At 26.9% G+C, this 16,170-nt stretch overlaps 2 protein-coding genes and 2 long non-coding RNA genes across 5 annotated transcripts; 2 read left to right on the top strand and 2 right to left on the bottom strand.

Annotated features, from left to right (window-relative positions):
* The first annotated feature begins 2,325 nt into the window (after positions 1-2,325).
* LOC126552000 (uncharacterized) lies at positions 2,326-3,839 on the top strand. The gene is made up of 4 exons (XR_007605858.1): positions 2,326-2,652; positions 2,871-2,992; positions 3,389-3,442; positions 3,521-3,839. It is a non-coding gene; the product is annotated as an uncharacterized LOC126552000 (long non-coding RNA).
* A 746-nt stretch (positions 3,840-4,585) lies between these two features.
* On the bottom strand, positions 4,586-5,865 carry LOC126552001 (uncharacterized). Its single transcript, XR_007605859.1, has 2 exons — positions 5,616-5,865; positions 4,586-4,772 (listed from the first exon to the last, which is right to left on the bottom strand). It is a non-coding gene; the product is annotated as an uncharacterized LOC126552001 (long non-coding RNA).
* A 162-nt stretch (positions 5,866-6,027) lies between these two features.
* LOC114119011 (vacuolar protein sorting-associated protein 26C) lies at positions 6,028-9,919 on the top strand. 2 transcript variants are annotated; one of them, XM_027980464.2, is made up of 7 exons: positions 6,028-6,262; positions 6,326-6,469; positions 6,528-6,758; positions 6,831-6,986; positions 7,054-7,150; positions 7,845-7,970; positions 9,777-9,919. In XM_027980464.2, exons 1-7 carry the CDS (start codon positions 6,206-6,208, stop codon positions 9,854-9,856), a joined length of 891 nt encoding a protein of 296 aa, XP_027836265.1. In that variant the 5' UTR covers positions 6,028-6,205; the 3' UTR covers positions 9,857-9,919. The 2 variants fall into 2 exon arrangements, with proteins under 2 accessions (XP_027836265.1, XP_050062403.1); XM_050206446.1 differs by lacking the exon at positions 7,845-7,970.
* A 471-nt stretch (positions 9,920-10,390) lies between these two features.
* On the bottom strand, positions 10,391-14,676 carry LOC114119009 (eukaryotic initiation factor 4A-III-like). The gene is made up of 10 exons (XM_027980462.2): positions 14,273-14,676; positions 13,983-14,185; positions 12,651-12,783; positions 12,427-12,560; positions 12,279-12,367; positions 12,077-12,215; positions 11,892-12,007; positions 10,966-11,073; positions 10,634-10,761; positions 10,391-10,533 (listed from the first exon to the last, which is right to left on the bottom strand). Exons 1-10 carry the CDS (start codon positions 14,400-14,402, stop codon positions 10,517-10,519), a joined length of 1,197 nt encoding a protein of 398 aa, XP_027836263.1. The 5' UTR covers positions 14,403-14,676; the 3' UTR covers positions 10,391-10,516.
* Between the last annotated feature and the right edge of the window lie 1,494 nt (positions 14,677-16,170).

The following is a 16,170-nucleotide window of genomic DNA, read 5'->3' as shown; positions in this document are numbered from 1 at the left end:
TATAGTTATATTATTAAAGTGAATTTACCTATATCGGTTATAATATATTATGAAACTAATGGTTATAACTTAATCTCTTTTGTTGTGTAATTTACTGATATGAATTTTGTTGACGGAACTCATAAACAGTTCATAATCATAAGAACTCATTTCAAGTTTCAACACATAATTGTTTACCAGGTGGACTTCATATACCTAATTAATTCTTTTAACAATTTACAAGTAGCAAATATCCCATTGTTTAGTCCAAACCAATTAAAGAATTTCACAAAATCATACTAATTTTGAGACATGGCATTTACCTAATCATAAAAATCAAAAAGTTAAATAATATATACTTAGTACCTACTACCTACCTATATTATACTTTAAATCAAAGCTTGAAATCGATTTTAAATATCGATAAAAATCGTAAAAATCTTTTATAAATCAAGTTACATCAAAATCCAAAATGTTTGTTAAAAAATAATAATATTCGAAATTTATAATGAAATTGAAAAAAATGTAATCGATAACTTAAAGTAAAATAAACCTATATTATAAGCAGATCATTTGAAAATTTGAAAAAAAAATGAATTTAACAATAGCCAACATTCAACAGGTAGGTAGACATGTATAAAATATAAAATATAAAATAATAATAATATATTATTATAAGTAAAAATCTTATAACTATTATTAAAATTACTTCGTAGTTCGTTTTAGAACAGCTATAAGTAGGTACTGATTATTGGTGTAATATCAATCCGCGCATTTAATTACTGATTAGCAATCGTTTTGAGCCCAGAAATTTTATTTTTACTCACGAATAAATAGCTTGGAAAAATATTTTTTTTTCTGTTATTGTTCTCAACATTTTTTCCATTTATAGACATTTATATTATATCATACTGCAAAGCAAGTAAATTAAATCGAGTGATGAATGTATCACCAAGTTCTGGTATCTACGTTGGAAATTGAAATTGAGAATAACAAATGCGACACACCCACACACCAGACATTCAGTATAGTATGTAATATTATGAATAACCTATCGCAATATCATGGCTAACATACATATTGACATACTGTATATACATGTATTTCTAAATTAAGCAATCTTGCTTTATTATAGGAATAATTTAAAGAGTATGATTTGTTTTAAATTTTATAATTATTATTATACATTTAAACAGTTTATTTTTTAACAACCTACAAGTGCAAATATATTTTATTATAATAATAGTCGTCGGGTATTACTAAGCTGACGCATATGCATACCTTTCACGATCGTAGTATATAAACAAATTACCAACTGATATAGATGTAAATAACCTCTGGTATAACTACGATTTAAAATATTTTAAATCGATTTTCAAACATTCTTCATTTAAAAATAAAAAAGACTAATGATAAATTCATATCATAATCTATTTATTTTAAAGCTACAGTTATCTAAAATCTCATTTAATGTTATTATATTATATTAGTAAAGTTTATAGTGTGTAACAATTATTTTAAATGATTAGTGTCGTATAATTCGTCGTAATTTGTTATGATAAAATACGACACAATAATAAATTAATACTTGAGTTCAATATTGAACTCGATCATTATTATTTTTGAAATATAAAATACTATTTACCTATATGAGAAAGAAATATAAAGAGAGTCAAATTTTCAATTGAAACGTATAGACTATAGAGCAACGAGTACAATAAAATTTATTTTTGAACCTTGGGGTTACCAATAAAAATAGACGATTTGCGTTTTTAGTATTACCGATTATAACACATGTAAATAAATTAACATTTATATTATTAATAAATAATAATAATACATAATGAATTACTTTTAAATCGTGTAGCTATATATTAATATTGTGTAACTAAAGTATTAACTATAAAAATAACAAACCTTAAATATTAAAAATTCAAATTATTCTTCCAACTACGTATGACCATTACGTATTTGTTGTAAATCTTTTTTTTAAATAATTATCAACAAGTTAATGACGTAAGTACAGAGGAATATTGAGAGCGCATACAGTTAACAAAAGTACACTCCCGACTGTTTAATTTTATATTTATATAACAAAATATTCGAAAATATATTTTAGAATAGGACCTTAGCGTCTTAATGATTAAAAATTTTAATTTATCAGTAAAACACTATAGGTCACAGAAATTTGTTATTATAGTTTATTCATAAATTTCCCTATGATATCAGTATAATTTACAATAATGATATTATTTGTTAATGTTCATATTACAGATCACCTTTATGACCTTGTCATCTTAGTATGAGTTTCCATGATATTGCGGTGCAGCTGAATAATAATTTACGTCCAACAATAAACTGCAGTTACTCATAAAAATTTAAATAGGATACTACATACTTGTCAACAATACTCTTTAGAGTTGATATCTATGTGGCAGTTTTTGCAAAGAATTTCTCATACTACAACCACCTACGAATAACAGCAATGAAAATGGATATTGCATGTGGACAACAAGCTGCCATTAGTTTTTCAACCAGTAGCTGCTGTTGCTGCAAGTAATTCTATCACCACTTCAGCTACGTCATCCAGTATTAGGTAGTACACAGAGACCTCCTGTTGAATTACCTGAAATGAGAGGCTAATAGAACATGATCACCCACACCTCATACAAGGTAGTTAACATAACTGAAAAATAATCAATATTATTAAAAAAATTATTGTATCAATAGATATTCTAAAATTAATAAAAATGTTTACTAAATCTGTATGAAATCTTTGTTTATAATACTTAGTATTATTGTTTTATTACTTATCAAACTTTATTTAATTAAGAAATATTCCAATTCATAAAAATCAAGTATAATAAATAAATGTTATGTATTATTTGTAGAAAATGGGAGACATCGTCAGAGGAGGCTTAGAGTAGAAGCATTAGGAGATAGACGACACAGTTTAATGAAGCCCAAGCATGGGAACAATTTTTTGAAGAAACTGACAATAGCAATTCTAATGGTACTAAAGTATATATTTTATGTGACTCCTAATATAATCTTATGATTAATTTACAAAATTATACAATTAATCAGTATATAATGTGTGAGATTTAGATGTGTATAACAATTTAGTAATGGCTTTAATATCAATGATTTTTTATCATACTATAAATTATAATACACATCGTTACATGGGCTTACTGAATAAAATTATACAAGTATACAACACAGCACTATTAGCATGGTTCACAGTGAACTTCACACTCGTAATACGCCAACTTGGAAGACTTACTTATCTATTATTACCTACACATGCAAACATACAAGGGTGATATCTAGATTCACACAGCTAAAATCCCACATATATCATGTTGTTTTTGATTTAAAAACTAATACTTTATACATCATAATTTAGATATGGAGCAAGGTGTTACAATTCACGAGCAGCAACAACATAGAGAAGAAGAAAGTAAGTAAAATTAAATTAATTTTCACTCCGTTATGATATTTTTTTGTAAATATTTGTTGACTTATAACATTTTTTTAGTTCTTGAGGTGTGTTTAATTTGCTACAATGAAATTTCTACTGTAACTGTAATACCCTGCCAGCATAATTTTTGTAGAGGATGTATTGAAAGGTGAATGCGAGAGGGAGCAACATGTTGTTCATTATGTAGAACTAACAACATTAGGCTACAGAAGTGATTATTTTATTATTTATTAATTAATCTCAAGAAAAGAGAAGACTTAAACTATCACAACTATTATTAACTACTTATAGTAGTAATTCAGTAGTTGTATATTATAATATTATATAAATTAATTATAAAGTATTGTTTGTCACATAATTACTTTTCTTGTTTTATTTCTAATCTTACACAACATAGTTGTAAAATCTACCACAAAGTGTAATTGTATATTTTACCTAAATATGTATAGGTGATAATCTAAATAATATATATAATTCAATTGCATTGTATATTAGAATTATTTAATGTATGAATAATTTTTAATATTTAAGAACTAATAAGATCTTATTTGTTTAATTATTTATATACAATCAATGGGCCAAAGCCTTTTAACAAAAAAACATTACATAATATGAATTGGCACAATATGAAAACTAAAAGACAAGTGATAATAATAAAAGTAAAAATAACAAGAAAATCAAAGATAAAATTTTAGTCTATAAAACCAAACTATATAATAAATAATAATTAGGCACCATGGTTTAAAAATAACAAAGTTTTAGCTTTAAATACTAGACGAAACAAAACGAAAAAATCCAATACTGGAGATTCTATTGGCGTTCAAATTAGTATGTAATTAGTATGGTTTATCATTTATATTTCCAGATAATTTTTATTTATGTTCCTTGTCGTTTGTGGATTATAAAAGTTAGGTTGCTCAATATGTACGAGTAGTTTTTGCCAAATAACATTATATTTTAAATTTATTGTAATATAAAAGTATATTATACTTAGGTATATTAATAAATAAAGGTTATATAGCCTTAAAGATACTGAATTCTTTGATACTTCTATATCAGTTGTATGATTTCTATGAACTTTAGTATTATGGTCTGAAGTAAATAATTTATTAAACTGATCAATTAAATATTATTTAAACTTTTAATATACATATTAGATTATTATATACATAGTCAAGCTCTAATGTGTAGTTGGCCCAACAACTTATACCATACAATGGTTATGAATAGTCAAGTAGTATAGTGAGATGTAGACAACTTCAGAGCTTAAAGTAGGTATCAAAAATGACCCAAAAAATAGTTTAATGCCCTAAAAAAATATAAAAATAATATAAATATTTTATTTACTTTTAACATTTATTTTAATAGTAATAGCTAATTACAAGTGCCCATAATTTTATCTAACAATTAGTTTTGGGTGACTAATTATTATTCATGTTGCACCATACATATTTGATACTGATTTCTTTTAAACTACACTCTCCCTCGAGGTCTATTTCCACGGTACTAGTATATGGTGTAAATGCGTGCCTAAACTGTGGAAGTATTCAAACAAACTCGAGACCTTTTTATAAAACAAGAAATTTTTATAGGTATAAAAAAAAATAACACAAATTATAATTACCAAATATCCTACAATTTTTAATTTTAAAGAAAAAAAATGTGAGTAAATAATTAATGTGAAATTTGGGCTTGTTTTTCATGAATTAACCATCTCATTCAGTTTCAATTTTGCGGTTTTTATTTTAGGACATTTTAATAATTAAAATTTAATTTATTAATTTTTGGAAACAAGAAATGCACACCTTCAGTTTTGAATGACGAAAACAAACTAGTGACTAATGTAGAAATAATGAGTACTTTAAACATACACGGATATGATAAATCATAAATTTGATTAGTATTATTGTTATTATTATATTATATGATATATTATCTAATATATATTTTAACAAAATGAAGTGAACCTAAATTTGTTAAGGCAACTGCATGTTTAATATTTCTTACTGTACTCCAATATTTATTGTCCTATACTGTAGGTAGGTACTTGACAAAAAAAAAAATTACGTACATTATTTTTCTCTGACATGTTTACACGGTTACACATTACATTAATGTATTATAATAATTAATAACGATTTCCTGTACCTACCTGTTTAAATATTATCATCATTCATCAAAGTAGGTACACAATATTGTATGCTTATTACAGTTGTAGATTTTTTTCTTTATTACATTTTTTATGGGAAGTTTTGTTAACAATAGTCAAAAACTTATACAATATTAGTTTTACAATAATATACTGAATACTGATCTCTTGAAATCTTTTGTACATTTTAAAATATAGACCTATTTATGCCTATTTTACAAGTCTACGGTCTACGGTCTACGTTTTAAAACAACCATGATGGGCCAAAGGCTTCGTTATCACTCTATGGTTATCACACTGCTATCAGTATCAAACAGACGTAATCATTAAACACCATATCATTTTTCAAAAAATTATCATACATAATAACGAATGATAATGTTCATTGTTATTTACACTTGTTAATATATTAACAATTTAATGTATAGCCATACCGCGTACACTCGTCCGTATTGAATAGTAGATAATTATTTAAATGTAATTATATTTTACGCATTTAACATTCGTGTCATCCGAATCACATTGCGTTACTATACGACATTTCTCACCACCGTTGCCTACGGTGTTGCTTCACGGAAATTCTCGTAACAGCAATGGCGTTAAACTTGGATATACAACTGAAGCGGTCGAACAAGGTGTATCGCGAAGGCGTAAGTACGCTCTAACTCATCGGTGGCTGTCAATAATATCGTAACTATTATAACTATTCGCAGGACACGATTGCCGGGGTGGTGATCATCGACACGCCAACGGACATCAAACACGAAGGCGTTTTCATGACCATTGAGGGCACAGTCGATCTGCAGATCAGCACTCAAAATGTAGGCGCTTTCGACGCTTTTTACAATTCTGTCAAGGTACGTACTCATGATCATATCACATTGATATTACTGAAGATTGTTTGCAAATTTTCAGCCGGTGCAATTGATGATGTGCTCTTTGGAAATAGCCCGCGCCGGCCGGTTTCCAAGCGGTACCACTGAGATACCATTTGAAGCGCCTGTCATTCCGCTCTTAAACAAAGTGCTATACGAGTCCTATCATGGCGTGTTCATTAATGTACAGTATTTGCTGAAAGCTGTTATTAAAAGGAATTTCCTGAACAAGGACATTCACAAAACACTTGAGTTTGTTGTCGAAAACACTGTAGGTAAACATTGGCGAATTCTGAAAACTATATCACAATAAACAAGTGTTTTATTTTTTACGGTTTTATAGCCATGTTTAAATGTGTTGTCATCTAAGGTAGACAAGTTTGTGATAAATCAAAATACTTTGGCTAATGTTAATGATAGTTCCATTATACCAAAGTTTCACATTGTTGGTTCAATTGACTCAGTTCTTTGTTCAATTATGCAGCCATTTACAGGAGAAGTGAGATGATGTGTTCTGCATTTCATTACTTAATAATTAATTGAAATATTTGTTTTACAATTTCTAGGTTAAAATTGAACATTCCGATATCCCCATTAAATCAATAGATGTACAATTGGTGCGCGTTGAGACTTGTGGTTGTGCCGAAGGTTTCTCAAAAGATGGTAAATTTTCTTTTTTCACTAGTGTACGCAATACCCACATGTGTTGTCTGTCTTATATCTATAAGCAATTTTTCGTTAAGTAAAACCGATTTTGTGTTTTTAATTTTATTAGAGAGTTTATTGATCTACCATTGTAATAAAATTAAGGATAGGAACATTATTTATGTTCTCTCGTCAGTTTTTATGGAATTTTAGTTTTTAAGCGAGTTATGGATATGTAAAATATTAATTTTGATTATTTCGAATAATACTTAAAAAGTTAAAAATTAAAGTATTGTATAAAAACTGATAAGAGAACGGGGATAATGTTCTTACTTTTATATATAATAATAGATTATTTCACTTTAATGTTTAGCTAAACATACAAAATTAAAACTGCTGAACATATATTTAGGTATGGTATGTATGAATCGTAGAAATTTACTCCCCACTATTTTCGGTGTATTAGGACATTTTCCTTCCATTTTTTTTTTATTTAATATGAAATGATAATTTTTTTTTTTTTCATAACTAAAATACATTATAGAGGGGGTAATTATCCTACCACACTAAAAATAGTAGGGAGAAATTGTCCATTTACCAGTATATTATATTACTGGTAATAAGTGATTAGTAAAATGATAATAACATATGCGAGTAAATGATTTCAAAAAAATTAAAATTGTATTAATTACATTTTGTAAAAATTTTATAGCCACTGAAATTCAAAACATTCAAATTGCTGAAGGAAATGTATCAACGGGTATCTCAATTCCAATTTATATGATATTTCCAAGGCTGTTTTCTTGTTCCACCACAAAAACAGCAAATTTCAAAATAGGTAAATCTTCATCAAATAACGATTATCATATGAATTTAAATTATTTACTGCTGTTAATATACTCATAAGCATATTTACAGAGAGAGATAATCTAAGTGTTACAGGCTGTAGAACGGCTAACATGTTTTTATTAGAAATTTAATCATAATTTTTTTTTTTTTATAATACCTTACAATGAAAAAACCAGAATTTTGTAGTAAATATGTTCAATGAATTCCATATACTTTATTATTAGATGAATATATTTATTGTAGAAATCTGTAAGCCTATATTTCTCGGTAGAAATAATAAAAAATCATTGTTCACTATGATTATAATAATAATTATTAAGTATTAACGATTCTTCATTGAAAATTATTATTTATATTTTAGTGAATAATAATAATAATTCAATAAATCAATTTAATATGCAACTCTATTAACAGAGTTATGTTACTGTTAATATGATATTAAAAATATGATAAAAAGTACCAAACATTTTGTTTAAATTAAAAAATTATAATTTTGGAACAAAAAATCTATTATGTCTGTTTTAATTTAAAATTCCGGTATTTTTGTTGTATGCTGTCTACCGCCCATTTCTACCTATCATATGCAGTCTACTTCACACTTGTAGTCTACCACGCATGTTTCTATAAGTCTACCTAATAGGTAAAACATAGGTATCCATAAATGAATACAAATGTAAGACGATAATATATTTAATAATACACAATTATAGTAATAAGTCAATAATACACGTCACAGTCTAGTCCTATACCTTAAAAAAATATATATATATATTAAACATATGCATTAATGCATTACAATTTAAATTAAAAGTTCTAAATGAGTATTTTAGAGTTAGTCTTACAATGATTTAAAAATTATAAGAAAACATAGGCTATAGGGCATAGGCACAATTTTTTTTTAATAGCATTTGAAGTTCAAATATTGACAAATTATTTTTAAATCATAATTTATAAAAAAAATTGTATAAGTATCTAAGAGTTGAACATTTTATACAAGATTTTCTATAAGCTTGGCTTACAAATGTTACAATAGTTATAAAAGAACTTAAATTTTGGGGTATTCAGGCCATTAAAACATAATCCACCTTTTTCACCACCCACTGGAAAATATATCATAGGCTGACAAATCATCTCTGTTCAGAATCGTTTTTTGTATACAATAATACCTTTCATTGGATTCAAATTTAACACAAATAATAATGATCAACTGTACAGCAGAGCGGTATCCACTTGACCACGCTTTTTCAACTATCAATTGTTATTTAATTTATTACTAAGGTCATAAATAAGATTCAAATGAACTACAACTAATATAAACTGTATGTTTATAATATTTAATAGATTTTTATGCACATATTCAAATTTTAAGTGCACATATCAAAAAATTAAATACATATTTTGTAGCTTCTTATAATATTTTTAAAATTCTACATATAAGGTACATACTGTAAATAATTATCTGTACTTTAATGAGATGGTATAGGTCAGAGACCAATCACTGATAACTTCAAAGTCGATCATGTTAGAATTTTGTTTAATGCAACTAAACTTTGTGCACAAATATTAATCGAGGTTGTAGTGAACAAATTGTCGATAAGTTTTAACTTTTAACTGTATAATTTTCTATGGAAGTCAATCCTTAAAGGTGAAGTATATTTTAGGTAGATTGTGACCAAAAACCGTTAGGCCACCCTTGATCTAGGTAATTTTTACTCTATTTACCATTTGATTTCAAACATTGCATCTTGTTTCTAGTAAAATATCTATTTATGATTAAATATGATTTTTTTTTCAGAGTTTGAAGTCAACATTTCAGTAATTTTTGTTGACGATCACTTGGTGACTGAAAATTTTCCAATCACTCTCTACAGATAAACTAAAAATTGTTATTTATACAGTTTTTTAAAAATAAAATTTTAAATATATGTTATCAAATAATTTTGTTTATACACAATAAACAATAGCCTGTAGAGTATAAATGGTAAAAATGACTAAAATCTAATCCTATAAGCCATTTTTTACTCTTATAAAATTATAATCATAATTTTTTATTGATACAATGGTGATATTGAATATATTCATTATGTATGATAATATGATTAATGTTGTTATAGTTAAATTACAAAATTCTAAAAATTATTTTGGTTTTCTTAAGATATATTTTCTTATATTGATACATTATTTAGGATATTTTTATTAATAAACATAATTGTAAGTAAACAATATAGAGAATATAATATAGTACATACACTTTGACAACGAGCTTATATTCTACTGTTATTAACTTAAACTGTATAATTATAAAAAAAAGAAAGGCTTCTTATAACTCTAAAATATGGATTAAAATTAGTGTGTATTTTATTATACATACACTATTTTTATCTCCATATTATTAAAAAAAGTAATTAATAAATGTATTGTTTACATATTATACTGATAAAATTTTTAAATATACTCCATCCTGGGTATAGGCATTGGTAATAAATAATGATTTAAAAAATACGGTAAAGGTGTAAAAATCTGGATTCTGGTCATTCAAATCAAGTCCGCAACTGAAAATAATAATATTGGTGTTATTAAAAATTTTATATTATGCAGTTCAAAATAGACACGTGCAAAACCATTAATATTGATTGCATTTATTATGCTCACCATTCATAGGCATTTCATCGATCTGTGTCGAATAATACTGTTCGATATCGCGTAAAATCTTAATATCTTCCATTTTTACAAAATTAATTGCCACACCTTTGCGACCAAATCTTCCAGAACGGCCAATCCTGTATATATAAAATTATATTGAATATAAACAAATAAGGATGGTCTAGAGTAAGAAAAAGAAATGTTGAACAATAAGTAGGATATGAATTTTGTTACAAATGTATTTGCTTTTTCACCAATCATTAATCATTTTACTGTTAACTAATCTGACAACAACAAGACATAATCCATATGTCCTATCGTACCCGATAAAAATAATTTACCTGTGTATATACAATTCACGACTGTTAGGTAAATCATAATTTATGACCAATGAAACTTGTTGAACATCAATACCACGAGCCAAAATGTCCGTAGTAATTAAAACTCTTCTGCAAATGTTCAAAAAATATAATATATAGTAGAAATCTAATCTAAAAACTTGATATAAGATTTATCTTAAACATAATAGACGGTCTTACAAACCTAAGTTAATAATATATAAAGCAATAAAATTTATTTAATAAAAGTAGGCAAAACCCTAATTAGAAATGAATGATAGAAACTAATTGTTTTTATTTATAACAAAAAGGACCTCTTATTACTATGAAGTGTGCTGACCAGTGGGGCACATAACACTAAATCTTAAAGGGATATAGCCACACCTCAATATTATACCAAAGGAACCCTGTGGGGGGCTTTACTCATACATTTTTAAAATATTTTAATTCTATGAATAGAGAATTTCCACAAAATAATAAATTTTTCAATACAATAATATCTGGTAAAGATTAAAATTTGTTATTTGGTTTTCATTATTAGAAACATTAGCTATTAAACATAGCTATTATTTCATATAAAATATAAACAAGACGTATAGTCCATATAGATATTATACTGCAGACTGGTAAGGAATAAAATTGTCACATTAAAGTAATTAGAAGGTACATCAGTATTTATATTAATTAATCATTATTATTTTTGAATACAACTCCTTAATTTTTTTGTTAATAACATTAATACTATTTCTATTTTTGTGATTTATGATGTTTTGTGTATAACATGACATATTATATTTAAATCAAAATGATATTGTACAACAATTTTTAGACCACTAAAATTACTCTTATTATCAAGCATTATTTTGTATGGACTTTTAAGTTCACATTCTCTTATAAGTCTGATATACTAATTGCTAGGAAATACTTACGTTTGTCCAGTATGAAATTCTTTCATTATTACGTCTCTCTCTTTTTGTGGCATATCTCCATGCATTGAACTGACTGTGAAATTAGCTTCTCGCATCTTCTCAGTGAGCCAGTCCACCTAAATAGACAATTTTAATGTGATATAAGTTAGTAATAATTTTCATTTGTTTTAAATCTAATCACAAACCTTCTTTCTTGTGCAACAAAAAATTATTGCTTTAGTTATTGTTAGAGTATCATACAGATCACACAATGTGTCAAATTTCCATTCCTCTTGTTCAACTGCTACAAAGAACTGTTTTATTTCTTCAAGAGTTAGTTCATCACTAAAAATAAAATGAATATTAATATTCGACTTTTTAATTCTAAAAAAATAAGTTTACACAAACCGTTTAACTATTATCCTAAAAGGATTGGTCATGAACTTATTGGTCATTTCTAATATTTCATGGGGCAGTGTAGCAGATACTAAGATAACCTAAGGAAATAAATAAAATTAAACAATTAAAATTAAAATAATGTCAAATTTAATTATACCTGAGTAGCAGGTGGCAAGAAACGATATATGTTATATATTTGTTTCTTGAATCCTTGGTTTAACATTTCATCTGCTTCATCTAACACTAAAGTTTTTATGTTACGTGTATGCAATAATTTTCTTCTTATCATATCTATACAAAAAAATATGTAAAGTTTTTATATTTATTTTATCAATATGTTTTTATTTTTTTTATATAATAAATGTATAATACTATACATACCAAACACACGTCCAGGAGTTCCAGAAACAATGTGTTGGCCAAAATTTAATTTTCTCACGTCTTCGCCAATTTTGACACCACCAATACAAGCATGACACTGAACATTTAAATAATCTCCTAATGCTAAGATTACCTAGATAATAATTTATTGGATTAATAAATTATTAAGTTCTAAACTAAACTATCATTATAAGAAACTAAAATTAATTATTAATGTTTTAATTTAATGATCAATGGCATTTAAATTGGTTTTAATTATTTAAAAACTAAGTACCTATAACATATTTGGATGTTATTAATAATAATAATAATTTTTAAACATAAGAAAACATTATACCTAGTAGAAATGTTACCATTAATTTCTAAGCATTTGGTGATCATTTGTGTAATCCATCAGTTTTTTTCGTAGCAAACTTATAAATATTTATACTATTCCAATAAATTATTATTAAAACTCTATTTTAATAGGTACTTTAATTTTTTACAATAGATACTAAACAATTTCTTAACATACAATGACTGTCCACAAGTGGGATATGTTATTATTGTTATAATAGATAGATAGTAAATAATGATAACTTAATTTCAATAATATACAAAGTATATAATAATAAGTCTTAATCACAATGTGTGAAATATGGAGAAGTATTTACTTTCTATATTATTCATGTGTATAACATAATTTTATCCTTTCTAAGACTGAATTATTTTTTTATTATTAAATTTTTTGATATGAATTTCAATAGTTAAATTTAAAATCAATAACAATACTGGGACACTTAAAGTTATAATAGTTTTATAATATAAATTATATTAATTTATAATTTTTAAGACAGTAACAGGAATTCAAGCAACCAATAATATGTTATACTTTTATACTTTATACGTATGTATGAACATACATATGTCATACATAAGTTTATATGTTTATATTATAACTTAATTAATACTCTATTCAACTTTGAGAAAAATACTTACTAGTGACTTAGACTAGCAAACATCAAGCAATACCCATTTATTACCAACCATTGAGTCAATCATGTGCAAGTCTACCATAAATAGTATGTCTCTGCATAAAAACATCAACCACCGAGTACAATACTTAAGTTTATTAGAATATATTATGTTAATATATGTTACTTATTTTAGTAAATACTAAATTTATTAAGCAGCATATCAGTACACATAGTAGTACCAACATTTCTCAACCAATTCAATTACCTATTGTTGTAAAATGATTCAAAGCAGCTTTATTACATTTCATATAATTGTAGGTAATACAGTACAATAGGGACTAGGGAGGAAAACATTATACATTTAAAAATTACATACCTTTTGAATTTGTATGGCTAGCTCTCGAGTTGGCGAAAGACATAACACTTGCGTGTCTCTAAGCTCAAAGTCAATGGATTGTAACATAGCAATTGAAATTGTGGCCGTCTTGCCAGTACCCGACTGGGCTTGGGCTATAACGTCGCGTCCTTTGATCATTGGCATTATGGCACGCTGTTGGATGGCCGAAGGCTGTTCAAAGCCTAAATAAAAAAAATACAGATATGTATGTGTGGTGCATCCTAACTGGACCGTCTGGACCCATGACAGCGGTGTTCAATGAGACTTACCGTATGCGTACATGCCGCGAATGAGATCTTCCCGGAGGTTCATGTCTTCAAATGAAGACAGTACCTCAACACCATCACTGGTATTAAAATCTACATGTGATAAATCGACTACTTGACATTGAACGGCCATTGTGCGAGCGGTATGTATTATGTGAATACGACGATATTAAACGAAAACCGTACGATAAATCAATTTCTCATAAACGAGCAATGACGGGGACGATTATGCCCGTGGCGTCACAACACACGACTAACAAATGATTATGATAATGCGATTTCAAATATTTTAATATTTCTTAATACTTGTTTTTATTATTCTTAAACCTGGTTTGAATTAATTAATATCGGAAATTCGAAACCTAGACAGCACACGGCAAACAGCGATAACCGATTTACACCGTACTACGAATTGTCTACGATAAAATCTTTAACCGTGCACAGTACCAATGCACCTAATCTGGTCGTGGACATGGAGAAAAAAACGACGGTGGTTTACCAAGGAGAATGAAATACGTGTGGAGTGTCGACGCTCACGCTTCCGCTAGTTGACTCTCTGTCTCTCTCATTCATTTCATACTTAATTATTTCGTACATTTCTTATCGATTTATCACTATTTTTGGTAATAAACGCGGAATAATATTATACAATAGTAAAATAAATGATAATTACATATTATTAAACATCGTAAACAAGATTATTTTTTTCAAACAAAACCATAAATACGTCAAAAATTGTTAGCGAAATGTGTGCTATCGGTGAGCTATGAATGATACTTTTAGGGTATTATTTACTACAAAATTTTAGGTGAGGCACTGCCTCACTTTCCTCACCCTCAAAACCGCCACTGATTTATACATTTTAATTTTTAATAAAATACTTTTACATGTTTTATAAATATACATAGTCACATAGATGAACATTCATAGAGTTTAAGGGTAGTAATAATTAATAAAATAAAAACTGAATTTAAAAAACCTATTATTAAACGAAGATATCGAACAGTTCGATTCGAAATTTTTGCGCTGTAAGTACAAAATCTCAGGTGTAATGTTGGCCAATTTCAAAGACTCAATAATATCATAACCTATGTATTTATAGAATATTAACACGGTACTCTATGTCTCTTGGTGATCGTGAATCGTCGAATTCGATTTATTATATTGTTTGATTAAATTAGCATTTCAATCTTTTAGTTGTGTACAATACTAGAATCAGACTCAATGGCGGATGGAAATAATTCAAAATAGCCAAAATTACTTATAAAAATTACAAATTTTTGTAACAATTGCACACTGAAGTGCTCCGGTAAATCGTAATTCAGGGCCGGTTATAGGCGTAGGCGACGGAGGCCCAAGCCTACGGCGGCAAAATTTATATCTATATATATAAATCGCGGCATATCTATAAGAAAAAAATTATAAAACAAGATTAGGCCGCAGTAGGCGACAATTTTTATCTTTGCCCACATATAAAAATTTGCTTACACTCTGAGTCGTATAAATATAAGTATAAAGGTGTAGGTAGACCGTTTTGTTAAGAAAGTTTTTAATTTTAATTTTTTTTTTTTTTTTTGTGAAAATAAATACACGATAATATTTTACTTTGAAGGGGGGAGGAGAGAGTTGGAAAATTATTTCAAATAGGTTTTTAGTATACCTAAATAGTAAATATTACATGGTTTATTTTTACATCTCACGAGTCATAAGATTTATACTCTGTATTTTATTAATACACAGTCGTTATTAGATAGGTAGTTACTGTCAAGCTTGTCTCTATTAATTCCTTTCTCTAATGTTTATGTTTCTTCTATTTAATGCCTTCATAAGAAAGATATCTTATTATCTTAATAACAAACATTTTGCTTAATGCAAAAATTCGTTTGCCCACACATTATTTA

The sequence above is a fragment of the Aphis gossypii genome, chromosome X (genome assembly GCF_020184175.1).
Source record: "Aphis gossypii isolate Hap1 chromosome X, ASM2018417v2, whole genome shotgun sequence".
Lineage (NCBI taxonomy): Eukaryota > Metazoa > Arthropoda > Insecta > Hemiptera > Aphididae > Aphis > Aphis gossypii.
Note: the sequence above shows the minus strand (reverse complement) of the source record. Positions and strands in the feature narration are given on the sequence as shown.